The 14,476-nt window shown below is 36.6% G+C and overlaps 1 protein-coding gene across 1 annotated transcript in view; it reads left to right on the forward strand.

Moving 5' to 3' along the window:
• The window catches only part of EIF2A (eukaryotic translation initiation factor 2A), a 39,038-nt gene that overhangs the window by 19,728 nt on the left and 4,834 nt on the right, over window positions 1-14,476 (forward strand). The window contains exons 6-11 of the mRNA XM_082625673.1: window positions 171-253; window positions 3,183-3,256; window positions 3,401-3,545; window positions 3,748-3,864; window positions 6,819-7,390; window positions 11,184-11,297. Coding sequence (XP_082481799.1) covers window positions 171-253; window positions 3,183-3,256; window positions 3,401-3,545; window positions 3,748-3,864; window positions 6,819-7,390; window positions 11,184-11,297 — 1,105 coding nt within the window. The remainder of the gene's footprint in view (window positions 1-170; window positions 254-3,182; window positions 3,257-3,400; window positions 3,546-3,747; window positions 3,865-6,818; window positions 7,391-11,183; window positions 11,298-14,476) is intronic.

A 14,476-nucleotide genomic window follows, 5' to 3' on the forward strand; every position in this document is an offset into this window, starting at 1 on the left:
GGAATAATATTTTTCTATTATATATGCTGACTAGAACTGTTAGTAACTGACAACATCATATTTATAAGTATTTTTCCTTAAATAGTAAACAATATCGTAAACTTTAACATGTTAACATATGATGTTACATTCTATTTAAATTTTTTTAATATTCTTTCTTTTCAATGTAGGTGTCCATCCTGGTCAGGAGATGAAACTCTTTGTGCCCGAAATGTTAATAATGAAGTTCACTTCTTTGAAAACAACAATTTTAGTATGGAAAGATTTATGAAATAATTTTATTATTTGCTATAAATATGTACAGTTTTTATTGCCTTATATGGTATCATAGGGTTCTCCTAAATACTGTTATTATATTAACAATTGCTGTTATAGTAATTCATTTGAATAACTCCAAGTATAATTGCTAGTAAAATTTTATAACACAAACATTCTTTTATAATAAACTTTTACTACCTAATAATTACTATTAAGACATTTGAGTACCTCTTTCTGAGATTAGTTGCTATTGAAATTCTGTGATACAAATTTTTAAAATATTTTGTTGTGGAGAATTTCAAATTCAAAAGTAGACACCTAGTCCCATAGCCATCAGCCCATTGCCAAACCTTCTTCATCTATGCATCTGTCCACCTACCATCTCTTTTACTCTGCTAAAGCAAATTGTAGACATCATATAATTTTACCTATAACTATTTCAGTTTGTATCTCTGAAGATTAGGGCTCTTAATATTTTTTTAAAATTTAGTCATAATACCATTATCACAGATTATAGAATATCTGGTCAGTGTTCAAATTTCTAATATTTGAAAATGTGATAATTTTTTTAAAACTCAGGATCCAAATAAGGTCCTTCACATTGCAATTGATTTATATATCTTTTAAGTTTCTTTAAGCTATAAGTTCCCTCTCCATTCTTTTTCCCCCTTGCAATTTATTATTTAAGAAGCAAAGTTACTTGTCTTATATATACTCCCATATTTGAGTTTTGCTCTTGTATCCCATTCTGTAATTTAACATGTTCATCTGTTTCCTGTAAATAACTATTTGGACCTAGAGTTGGTCAGCTTCAAGTGCTTTTTTGGGGAGCTGAGGGCAAGACTACATCATAAGGCACTGTTCAATTCTTTTATCAAGAAGCACATAATGTCTTATTGTCTTTAATTTTGTATGGTTAGTTGGCGTTAATGTTCAATACCTCGATCCATTATTTCATGTGTGGTTAAAAATTGGTGATACTATAGTTTCCCTCCTTCCCCTATCATTTATTAGCTGTACTACCTCTATAAGGAGAAATTCCCCTTTCTACTATTTGGTTACCTAGTGGACCATTTATATGGGAAAGGCAAAATAAATATTCTTCTCCTTTATCACTTTTAATAAAATGAGTTCTTTCTTTAGCAATCTCCATTGCAACCAATTAGTCCCCACCCCCAACCTAATGAACTATGGATTTAAACATGATGTGTTTCAATCCATTTTAATTACTATTCTTATTGATTCTCAAATTGTCCCATCATTGGTCAATTAGTCTTTAATGACTTTTTTGCTATATGGTAGGACAAATCATTCTAGGATTATCTTGTATATTTCTTGCTATACATCCAGAATCAGCCAATTCTCCAATATACTCTGTTCCCTTTTAGTGGAAAATGGTATTTAGAGACCACAGTCTGGGTGTAGAGGATTCTCATTGCTACTGTGTTGATTGATCACTGTTTCTAGGCCTTTTTAATTTTTTTTGTTTTATATCTGTATTACCTTTTGCCAACACCAAGAACGTGGTTCACTAGGATAACAGGGGTGATAGTTTGAGAATATCACATCCACATAATGATTCATTTGCTTTATTCTTCACTGTCCACATAGCATTCTTAGAATAGCAATACCAACAGTAACGCCTATAACATGATGACTGAAAAATAACTTAAAGAAGAAAGCTTTGCAGTTCCTTTTGTCCTTAGAATATTCCATTGGTGACTGAACACTTTTTAGTACAGTCACCGACTAAAAACAGTTTGAGTTAAGATTTTTCAACTTCATGATGGTGTGAAAGTGGTATGTATTCTGTAGAAATTGTACTTTGAATTTCAGTCTCTTCCTGGGCTAGCACCATGTAGAATGGTACCCTCTGTGATGCTGGGCAGCAACAGTGAGCCACAGCTCCCAGTCAGCCACATGATCACAAGGGTCAACAATTGATACACTTACAACTCTTTTGGACCTGTACAACCATTATGTTTTTCACTTTCAGTTGAGTATTCAATAGATTACATGAGATATTCAACACTTTATTATAAAATAGGCTTTGTGTTTAAGGATTTTGCTCAACTGTAGACTAATATTAAGTGTTCTGAGCACTTAATATTTAAGGTAGTCTAAGTTAAGCTATGATGTTCAGTACATAAGCTTTATTAAATGCATTTTCAACTTATGATATTTTCAACTTACCATGGGTTTATCAGGACATAACCCCATCATAAATCGAGAAAGTAGAATGGGAATCCTTTCCCCACTAATTTGGGGTTAGCTTGCTCGCTTATCTTACTTGCCTCTTTATGAGCATGCCAAAAGAAGGGGGCTGCCCGTTTAGCAGTTTGGTACGCTACTTTTGAATAGCTGTTGATCTCTATATTTGAACAAAGAAAGAATAATAACTCTTGATCCCGTTAACTGGGAGAGCGTAGTGTTCATAACATGGTTTCTTACTGCCTGGCACAGAGTAAGCACTCAACAAATATCGGCCATTGTTATAGTTACTGTTGTTGATTATCATTGTTGTAGATGTGTTTATTACATTAGTTACAGAATTTTCATTTCCACGTTCTACAGTAGCAAGCAAGGGTCATCTGTCCCGTCAAATGGGCTCTAAGACTACTTTAGTTCAGAGATTTAAGAGAAGAGAACTGATATTTATTTAATACCTACTGTGTGCCTGGCCCTGTACACTAGGAATTAGGTATGTAATCCCACTACTTGCCCAAGGTCACACAGTAGTGACTAGGAATTCAAGGTCTGTCTCCCTCACCCATGCTTTTTTCACTACGTTACCCTGCCTCACCGACATGAGACTACAGTGAGCCGTTTTGCGTATAGTTACGTTAACCTTTTATAATGCATTCAGAATTTGAGATATTTCTATTAGCTTCTCTCATTAATCTAATACCCTTTACTTTTTTTAGATACATTTGCAAATAAATTGCATTTGAAAAAAATTAATGATTTTGTGTTATCGCCTGGACCCCAGCCGTACAAGGTAACTGCTAATGTTTTTGTTTGTTCATGTGGAATATTATGAGATTAAACCTTTTCCTAGTTTTTAGTGATTTTAAAAACATGTCCATTTTCGTTTATATGCTTCAAAAAATTTTAAGTCATTATTTATGTCTGTGTCTCTTAGGTGGCTGTCTATGTTCCAGGAAGTAAGGGTGCACCTTCATTTGTTAGATTATATCAGTACCCCAACTTTGATGGACCTCATGCAGCTTTAGCCAATAAAAGTTTCTTTAAGGCTGATAAGGTTACAATGCTATGGAATAAAAAAGGTATGATAAATATATTTTATCTCCCATTTTGTTTATCAAGCATTAATTTAGACTTATAATCCTACGTATATAGAAAAAGAAAAGAGTATCAGTGCTTATTCAATGAAAATTTACGTGTGCTTTGTTACACTTTTTAATATTTTTCTAATCACCATTAGTTTAATTTGTGTTTTAAATCTAATTAAAGTTTTTACCCTTACAGCTACTGCTGTGTTGGTAATAGCTAGTACTGATGTTGACAAGACAGGAGCTTCCTACTATGGGGAACAGACGCTGCATTACATTGCCACAAATGGAGAAAGTGCTGTGGTGCAATTACGTGAGTGTTCCAGCAGTCTTCCTTTAATAGAATAAATGATAGTAAAAAATACAGTGCCATAAAGATGATACCATCTAAGTTCTTGATCAAGTGATAGAACTCACATATTTTCATAACCTTTAAGATAAAATTCCTCTTATCATCCCCAAACATACCTTATTTTGACAGAATCCAGTCAGTTAATTTAGTTATGCCAGCAGTTTAGTAGGGAACTTGCTGAGTGAGATAATTCCATTGTAATAGCTCTTTGGGGGCTTGTTTAATTAATTATGACAGCAAGTTGGTGCAGTGTGTTTAGCATCATCTTCAGAACTGAAGAGTTTTAACCACTTCATATTTTGTTTTGATGAGTTAACTGTGAAAAACTAGTTTTAAAGTTCTGGCAACTCCCTAATCTTTTTTATTTTGAATTGAACATGTAAGGGTAAGGTAACTTTTCTTTTAAAAACTGTGTGTATTCCCATTCAAATCAGGAACAAAACAAGGATGACCCACCCCCCCTTCCATTTATTATTTAACATTCTGAAAGACCTAGTCAGTGTACCTGATCAAAAGAATAAGTATACAGTTTTGAAAGGTGAAAATCGAATCATCTCTGCTCATCAGATGAAGCCACAGCATAAGCAACAGCCTCTTAAAAAGCAAGATGGAAGGAAAGATTCCATATACAGCAACAAAAAAGAAATATATAGGGCTGATGGGAAGAAAACTTTAAAACTTCTGAGGGGCGAACTATAACCTTTAATAACTTTACAGAGATGTCATTTCTCTCCAAATTGATCTAAAAATTAAACTAAAATGCCAGAAGATTTTCTTTTTTACAACTAGATAAGCTGGTTCTAAAGTTGATATTGAAAAATAAACATGCAAGAATGTTTTGAAAACTTTGCAAAAAAGAGTAGTGAAGGAGGGATTCTGATACTATTAGATATTAAAATGTAAAGCAATTGTAATTAAGACAATTTGGTTCTGGCTTATGGATAAGCAGATAAATCAGTAGAACACAATAGGATCCACAAATAGATCCATACTTCCAAAGCCATTGACATATAATAAAGTCAGCATTTGAATCAATGCAGGAAAATATCATTTAATATATGGTTTGGGGACAGTTGGCTAGCTATTTGGAACAAAAAGTTACTATTGCTAATTCTTTACCAAAATAAGTTCCACTTGGGCCAAAAAAATGTATCTAAAACTACAGAACTAGAAGAAAATGTGGGAGAATTTTTTTCTAATTTTTTTAAAAAATTTTTACTGGAGTATAGTTGCTTTACAATGTTGTTAGTTTCTGCTGTACAGCTGCAGCAAAGTGAATCAGCTATACGTATATTTTTCTAATCTTAAAGTAGAAAAAGACTTTAAACAAGGTAGAAGTCGTATGGGGAAAGTGATAAATTTTAGTATATGAAATTACAGATTTCTACACTGGGGGAAGAAAAGAGTATAAATTAAGCAAAACAAACAAAAAATTAGGGAAAAAATTTTTAGACAATGGATAAATATGAGAAAAGGTGAATTTTGTTAATATCTCAAGTGTAACAATAAACAACCAATAACAGGAGAGAAAAATAGGTATAGGACAGTAAGAAATAGTCCACATAAAAGAAATAAAATTATGTATAAGTATACTAAAAGGTGCTTCATTTATACTAAGCGAAAACAAGATATAATTTTTCACTTAATAGGTTGGCAAAGATAAAAATATGAAACAGTATGTGTGAGAGTGAGGGGAAAATCTTTGCTATCTAAAACTACTGGTAGGGCTTCCCGGGTGGCGCAGTGGTGGGGAATCCGCCTGTCAATTCAGGGGACACGGGTTTGAGCCCTGGTCCGGGAAGATCCCACATACCGCGGGGCAGCTAAGCCCGTGTGTCACAACTACTGAGCCTGTTGTCTACAGCCTGTGCTCCGCAACAAGAAAAGCCATCGCAATGAAGAGCGGCCCCCGCTTGCCGCAACTAGAGAAAGCCCATGCACAGCAACAAAGATCCAACGCAGCCAAAAATAAACACATTTAATAAATTAAAAAAAAAAAAACCTGGTAGTGTAAATTGGTACAAGTTCTTTGAAGGGCATTTCGGTCGTACATTATGAAGTAAATGTATGTGCCCTTTGACCAGGCAGTTTCTCTCCTACAGATGTATTTGTGTACATTTACAGTGGAGTATAAACAGCAAGATTAGTAATGGAATACAGTGCAGCCGAATGAAGCAGAGCTCAATGTGCTTATTACATGGAAAAATTTCCTAGAGCATTAAATGAAAACAAAGGTTTAGAACTTTTTGTGTGTGTGTAAGTACGTAAGAGAGAGATGCTTAATTTCAACAAAAATATTCTGAAAGGATATGCAAGAAGTATAACAGAGGGCTGCCTTTGCGTAGAGGGACTTATTTTTGTGGCATGTCTTTTTATATAGTTTGTATCTTTATTACTGTATGCATATATTACCTCTTGCAAGAAAAACTAGTTTATTAATAGCAATAATAACCTATGCTTCTATGAGCCCACATTGCCAGAACGTTTACAAGAAATTAAGGGACTTCCCTGGTGGTCCAGTGGTTAAGACTCCGTGCTTCCACTGCAGGGGAGCACGAGTTTGATCCCTGGTCAGGGAACTAAGATCCCATATGCTACACGGCATGGCCAAAAAAAAAAAATTTAAATAAAAGTACTGAAGACAAATAATAATATACAAAATTGCAAAACAATTATAAAAAAATAAAAGAAATTAAGATTCATTAGGGATTCTTAAATAAATTTATAATCATACATTAATCCGCATAGTATGTCATATAGAAATATTTTAATTTTAAAATACCATGAAATTTTTGGATTTTTTTTAGTGTTTGATGTGTTTATGAGTGTTATATAATTGTAATTTGTGCTATTAAATATTATAATCCTATACATATTCCTTTATCACTAACTTAGATTTTATATTCTTTTTCTAGCAAAAAATGGCCCCATTTATGATGTAGTTTGGAATTCTAGTTCTACTGAGTTTTGTGCTGTTTATGGTTTCATGCCTGCCAAAGCAACAATTTTCAACTTGAAGTGTGATCCTGTGTTTGACTTTGGAACTGGCCCTCGTAATGCAGCCTACTACAGCCCTCATGGACATATATTAGTACTAGCTGGATTTGGAAATCTGAGGGGGCAAATGGAAGTGTGGGATGTTAAAAACTACAAACTTATTTCTAAACCGGTGGCCTCTGATTCTACATACTTTGCGTGGTGCCCAGATGGTGAGCATATTTTAACAGCCACGTGTGCTCCCAGGTTACGTGTTAATAATGGGTACAAGATTTGGCATTATACCGGCTCTGTCTTGCACAAGTATGATGTACCATCAAATGCAGAATTATGGCAGGTTTCTTGGCAGCCATTCTTAGATGGAATATTTCCAGAAAAAGCGATAACTTACCAAACAGTTCCAAGTGATGTACCTAGTGAAGAACCTAAAGTTGCAACAGCTTATAGACCCCCAGCTTTAAGAAATAAACCAGTCACCAATTCCAAACTGGTAAGTAAAGTTTTACTACTTTAGTAGGAAAAGGTTTTTCAGTGTGTAGAGTTCCCTAGATCCTTTTCTTATGCATGTTCTTGTGTTACTTAGTATCTGATTAGAAGATATAAACTCTAGGATAGAAATTGTGGAGGACCTGCTGCTGAAGATGGTGAATGGTTGTTTTGGGTTTTGTTTTTTTGTTTGTTTGTTTGTTTTGGCCATGCCATTGCGGCTTACGGGATTAGTTCCCTGACCAGGGATTGAACCTGGGCCCCCTGTAGTGGAAGCGAGGAGTCCTAACCACTGGACTGACACGGAAGTCCCGGTGAATTATTGTTAAGTTGACAAAGTAATTAATGTAAAATCTCTGGGAAAGATAACTGGGTGTGACTTACTGGGTGTAGATTGTGGGCTCAAATTCAAATGCCTGTCAGGCTAGGCTGGTAGTGTAAGACAATGGTGAGTGGGAGAGAATGGTGAAAGGGAGAGAGCATGCCCTCTTTCAAGGCCATAGCAACTACACAGCAGTAGCCCGTTGTTTCCACAGGAGATTTTAGGCCCAGTTTGCCAAAAGTTTGTCTTTTCAAGACAAGTCTGGATGCTTGTATGAAATTTCTCAATTTTTAAAACACTGCTGTTCAAACAAAACACACATTGTCCTTAGGCCATCAGTTCCAGACCTCTGTTGTAAAGTTATGACTGGAGTATTGGTCACATTCTGATCTGCTTTAAAATGTTAGCATTTCAGAGCTCAGGGGAAAGCATTTATTAATATCCTGAGTTTCTGTGATGACATTAAGGAATAAAGTTGCTCTATAAGAATGAGCAATATTATTCATATTAATAGAATGATGACCATACAATAGGTGTAAACTGGGACTGTTCCAAGTAAATGGGAATATATAGTCACTTAATTATTAAGGCACTCAGGGAAGTAGATACTTTTTCAAAGGATAAATATTTCTGTGCCTACATTGTGCTCCTAACCCTCTGAAAAAAAAAAACAAAGGAACAAGCCTTCTTCCTCCACAAAATGTAGCATTTTGACTTCAATGAAATGTTGAAACATTTTTGTTGCATTAAGTTATTTAGTAAAAATATATAGAAACATAACAAATTAAGCCCTGTTTATTATTTTTGTATTTCGATTTTTTTAAAAAGGGTATAATAGTCTTAGGATTTGTTCTGTCTCTTTATGGAAATTTTCCTTACCTGAGATAAAAAAAAGAAGTGACCTTAACACATCCTGCTTTCTAAATCTGTATAAGATAGCACAAGAGGAAGAACTTCTGAATTAGTGTATATTTTTATTCTCTGACTCATAAAACTAATTTGTTTTGGTTGGTGGAGGGAGAAAAATTAATATAGAAAGAATATATTTTGAAAATAGTGGGGAAAAAACTAGGTAAGAACTTCTTAAAACCAAACTTTTTTTTTTTTACACTTTTTTTTTGGCTGTGCCGGGTCTTAGTAGCGGCACGCAGGATCTTTGTTGCAGCATGTGGGGTCTTTCATTGTGTCATGCAGGCTTCTCTCTAGTTGTGGCGCTCGGGCTCAGTAGTTGCGGCACGCAGGCTTAGTTGTCCCGCAGCATATGGGATCTTTGTTCCCCCACCAGGGATCGAACGTGCGTCCCCTGCATTGGAAGGCAGATTCTTAGCCACTGGACCACCAGGGAAGTCCCCAAACCAAACTTTTTTGACATTTAAGGTTTCTACTAAATTCTTGCTTTTGTATATAACCTGGTGATTATGTGATCCTATCACATCATTTTATTTGAAGGAACTATATGCCTATGAATGAGAAATTATTGTTTGTATCTAATTCCAGAAAACTAAATGGCAAAGAAAACATTGTCAAGAAATTACTAGAAACAAAGATAGTCTGGTCAATAACTTCACAAAGGAAGAAGGTTACATAGCAGAGGGGAAAAAAGGTGTTTGGATTCTTCCCCCTGAAGGAAAAAATTACTTTTTTTATAAGTAAAAATTCATATATAAATTATACTTAAAGAAGTATTTCTTGGCTTTCAAAAAAACCCTTCACTTTTATAATGTGTTCATCAAGACAATCTTATAATTGATGTAATTGAAGAAACAAACTTTATTAATGAGGATGAAATTGTGTACAGTAGACACATAGTGCTAAAGCCAGAGAAGCTCATGATCCATAGTAGCTGTGTGGATTTTTTTCATCTAAAATGAAAGTCTGTCAGGGGACTTCCCTGGTGGTGCGGTAGTTAAGAATCCGCCTGCCGGTGCAGGGGACATGGTTTCCATCCCTGATCCGGGAAGATCCCACATGTCGCAGAGCAACTAAGCCCACACACCGCAACTACTGAAGCCCGCGCACCTAGAGCCTGTGCTCCGCAACAAGAGAAGCCACCGCAGTGAGAAGCCCACGTGCAGCAACAAAGACCCAACACAGCTAAAAATAAATAAATAAAATGAAACTCTTGTCAGTGGCTACATGATGCTCATAGTGTGGAACAGACTTGTAACTCATCCTTTCTTCTTGCATCGTTCTTAATTGCTTTCTCTTTGTTTTTAAACTTCTCATGAGTAGAAACTTTTTCATCCAAAGCAAGATACTATAGAAGAACTAACTACTGAAAGAATATAAAACAAATGTTCAAGGATTAGTATATCTTAACTAACATTTTGTGCAGTGGGGATCAAAAAAGTGCAAGAGGCTTGCCATGCAAATTTGTCTGTCCTGCAAATGTGGGTTCTCATATATTCAGTTGCTTCAAGTAGGGTATGTTCACACACAGAACTTCGATGCCTGCAACAGTTAATGCAGCTGCTAAGATAAAAATCACTTTATGGTTTTTTACTTATTCCTCTATATCTTAAATGTTTGAGCCCTGCGCATTTGATTATAGCACTTACAAGTACAATACAGCTCTGAGATCTAGTACTCAAGAAACTTCAAAAGTGTACATCATGGTGATTTAATACACATTGTGAAAGGTTTCCCCTCATCTGGTTAATTAACATATCCATCACCTCACATATTTATCTTCTTTTTTTTTCTTTTTTTGGTGAGAACATTTGAATTCTACCCTCAGGAAATTTCAGTTATGCAATTATACAATACAGTGCTATCAAGTATATAGTCACTGTGTTTTACATTAGATCCTTCTTGATCCTGTATGTAATTCTGTTGTTGTTGAATGTGGTTGATAGTTATATAAATATCTGATGATGAAAATGATTGCCTGTTTTCACAGTATAGTCTGACAAGTCATTTAGTGTTTTAAAACCTCTTCATTATGTTAATTCTGGATTTATAACTATATAGTTACCCCCTTCTTATTTATTTTTTTATTGTCTGTTTTAGTTTTTCCATTTGCTTTTATTTTTAATCTTCTAATCTCTGATTTTGCAAGATCTAGCAAGTGACTCTTTGTGCAAAGAAAACAAATGAGGCAACTGTTTTCTGTTGGCAGTAGTCAAATCCAAAAGGACCCCAGAAGAAGCGATTGTTAGTATCTAATTTCATAAAAATCATGTGCCAGTGGTAGTAGTAAGAAAAATTCCATTGTTTAAACAAAAACAAAGTGAATTTTGCTGGCTCTTAAATAACTGAAAGATATCATATATCAACTAGTAGGAAGAGCCTCATTAAATCCATCTTGACCGTTGAAGTGTGCCTACAACAAGAGTTTTGAAATATTCTTTGCCAGTGAATTTATGATAAATTTGGTAAAGTAAGTTTGTCCTGTACTAGCATTGTCTAATTTGTTGTATATGTTTGTAAATACATGGACTCCATTTCAAAATCATTTATTTTACATTTTCTATAGCATGAGGAGGAACCACCTCAGAATATGAAACCACAACCAGGAAATGAGAAGCCGTTATCAAAAACAGCTCTTAAAAATCAAAGGAAGCATGAGGCTAAGAAAGCTGCAAAGCAGGTACTTGGGGCACTTATCTTTTCAAACAAAACAAACAAATAAAACCAGTTAAATTAGCTGTATGCCTTAAAGTTTAAAGAATTGTAGTCCTAAAAACTTGACAGGTTATAAAATGTAGTTGGAGTTAGACTGAAGTAGCCAGAATGTCTCTTTTGTGTTTGCCTATGAATTTCTCAGTAGTCCTTTATATATAATGTGGGACCTAGGAAACTGGAACTGACCTTAAAACCTGAAACCCTCATGGGATTATGTAGTGTGTTACTTGCAACAGACCCTTTTGGAGGAGCCTGTGTGAAATGGTATAGTTTTGCTTTCTTGAAAGCATATGTTTAAGAGAAACCAGAAATTACATGACTATAAGGCCATTTTGTCACTCAGTATATTACTATAGGAAATTGTTCAGCTGGGGATCTAAACACTAGAGTACCCAAACAATGGAATTGTTCTAAAATAATTTTTTATATGATTTGGTAGTTGAAAAACCACACCAGCATAATAATTGACAAGTAAATTGTGGTGATGTGTGGCTTACGGTGATGGTGAGATCTGCTGGGCTGGAAATTTGTGGTTAGTAAAGTTGTGGTAACCACATTTTTGAGATTGAGACAATTCCATCTTGCCTATGAATGCTTAAATTTTGACAGCTCTAGGTTACTTGTGTGTTTTGGCAGGCAGTTACTTTTTTTTTTTTTTTTTCCCGCTACGCGGGCCTCTCACTGCTGTGGCCTCTCCCGTTGCGGAGCACAGGCTCCCGACACGCAGGCTCAGCGGCCATGGCTCACGGGCCCAGGCGCTCCGCGGCACGAGGGACTCTCCGGGGCCGGGGCACGAACCCCCGTCCCCTGCATCGGCAGGTGGACTCACAACCGCTGCGCCACCAGGGAAGCCCAGGCAGTTACTATTTTAAGGTATAGAATTTCATTATGCAGCATATATTCTGCTAAAATCTGGGCCTAAAAAAATTGGTGTGCTCTTTTGTAGTTAATATATTTCATCTCCAGAAATGTCTTTAAATAACTCAGGCTTAGGTCATTCCAAGTAAAATGATCTAGTCCATGTATTAGACTTGTGTGAAAAGGAGGACTTGGTCTTTCATCAGAGTGGGTAGAGACCTCTGCTGGCCCCAAATATTACAAACTGGTAGCTAAGATTCCTTTTTTGTTGTTGTTGGTTTTCCAGCTAATAATTACAGGTATAATTGACAAATAAAAATTTTAAAGTGTTCAGCGTGATGATATAATATAGGTATACATTGTGAAAGGATTCCTACAATCAAGTTAATTAACACATTCATCACCTTACATATTTACTTCTGGGGGATGGAGCACTTAAATTCTACTTTCTTAGCAAATTTCAATTACTGTATTCAGTACAATACATTATTATCAACTACAGTCACCATGTTATACATGAGAGCCTCAGACCTTATTCATCTTATAACTGGTGGTTTGTACCCTTTTACCAACCTCTCGCCATTTCTCCCACCACCCCCCAGCTCCTGGCAACCACCATTCTACTCTCTGTTTCTATGAGTTTGACTTTTCTTTTTTTTTAGATTCCGCATATAAGTGGTACCATGCAGTATTTCTCTTTCTCTTTCTGGCTTATTTCACTTAGCATAATGCCCTCCAGGTTCATGCATGTTGTTGCAGATGGTAGGATTTCCTTTTTTTATGACTGGATAATGTTCTACTCTGTGTAAATATGTAGGTATGTTTATATATCACATTTTCTATATCCATTCTTTCGTTGAAGGATACATAGATTGTTTCCATACCTTGGCTATTATAAATAATGTTGCAGTGAACATGGGAGTACAGCTGTCTCTTTGGGATAATGAGTTTTGTTTCCTTTGGATATATACCCAGAAGTGAGATTGCTGGCTCACATATTTTTAATTTCTTGAGGAACCGCCATACTGTTTTTTATAATGACTGTATAAGATTCCTTCTAACTGAGATTTAAGGGCCTTCAGAAACCCCCTCAACGTAGAATCCTACTTTTATAAATGATGTTTCTTCCTCTTTATCAGCAGATTTTTTTATTTTATTTATTTATTTTTTCTGCGGTACGCGGGCCTCTCACTGTTGTGGTCTCTCCCGTTGTGGAGCACAGGCTCTGGAGGCGCAGGCTCAGTGGCCATGGCTCACGGGCCCAGCCACTCTGCGGCATGTGGGATCTTCCCAGACCGGGACACGAACCCGTGTCCCCTGCTTCGGCAGGTGGACTCTCAACCACTGCGCCACCAGGGAAGCCCTATCAGAAGATGTTTTTAATATGACCATTGCTGGTACTGAGCTAAGGTTCCTTTGTAATAAAATATTAGTTGTTTATTTTATTTTTTTTTTTTTTTGCGGTATGTGGGCCTCGCGCTGTTGTGGCCTCTCCCGTTGCGGAGCACAGGCTCTGGACGCGCAGGCTCAACGGCCATGGTTCACGGGCCCAGCCGCTCCGCGGCATGTGGGATCTTCCCAGACCGGGACACGAACCCGTGTCCCCTGCATCGGCAGGCGGGCTGTCAACCACTGCGCCACCAGGGAAGCCCTAGTTGTTTATTTTTTTTATTTTTTTATTTTTTTTATTTTTTATTTTTTTATTTTTTTTTTTTTTTTGCATTACGCGGGCCTCTCACTGTTGTGGCCTCTCCCGTTGCGGAGCACAGGCTCCGGACGCGCAGGCCCAGCGGCCATGGCTCACGGGCCCAGCCGCTCCGCGGCATGTGGGATCCTCCCGGACAGGGGCACGAACCCACGTCCCCTGCATCGGCAGGCGGACTCTCAACCACTGCGCCACCAGGGAGGCCCCTATTTTTTTTTTAAATATTTATTTACTATTTATTTTGGCTGCGCTGGGTCTTAGTTGAGGCACGCGGACTCTTAGTTGTGGCATGCAGACTTCTTAGTTGTGGCATGCATGTGAGATCTAGTTCCCGACCAGGGATCGAACCCAGGCCCCCTGAATTGGGAGCATGGAGTCTTACCCACTGGACCACCAGGGAAGTCCCATTAGTTGTTTATTTTTGTGTGTTTTTCTGGTATTTGAGCACATAAAATTTGGGGAGGAGGGTCATAGAATCAGTATGTCTTATTTAGAAAAATTAATATTAAAATAGTCTGACTGCTTTTTCTTTTTGCCTACACCACACGGCATGTGGGATCTTAGTTCCCCAACCAGGGAAC

This window comes from Mesoplodon mirus (assembly GCF_964341445.2).
Source record: "Mesoplodon mirus genome assembly, chromosome: 6".
NCBI lineage: Eukaryota > Metazoa > Chordata > Mammalia > Artiodactyla > Ziphiidae > Mesoplodon > Mesoplodon mirus.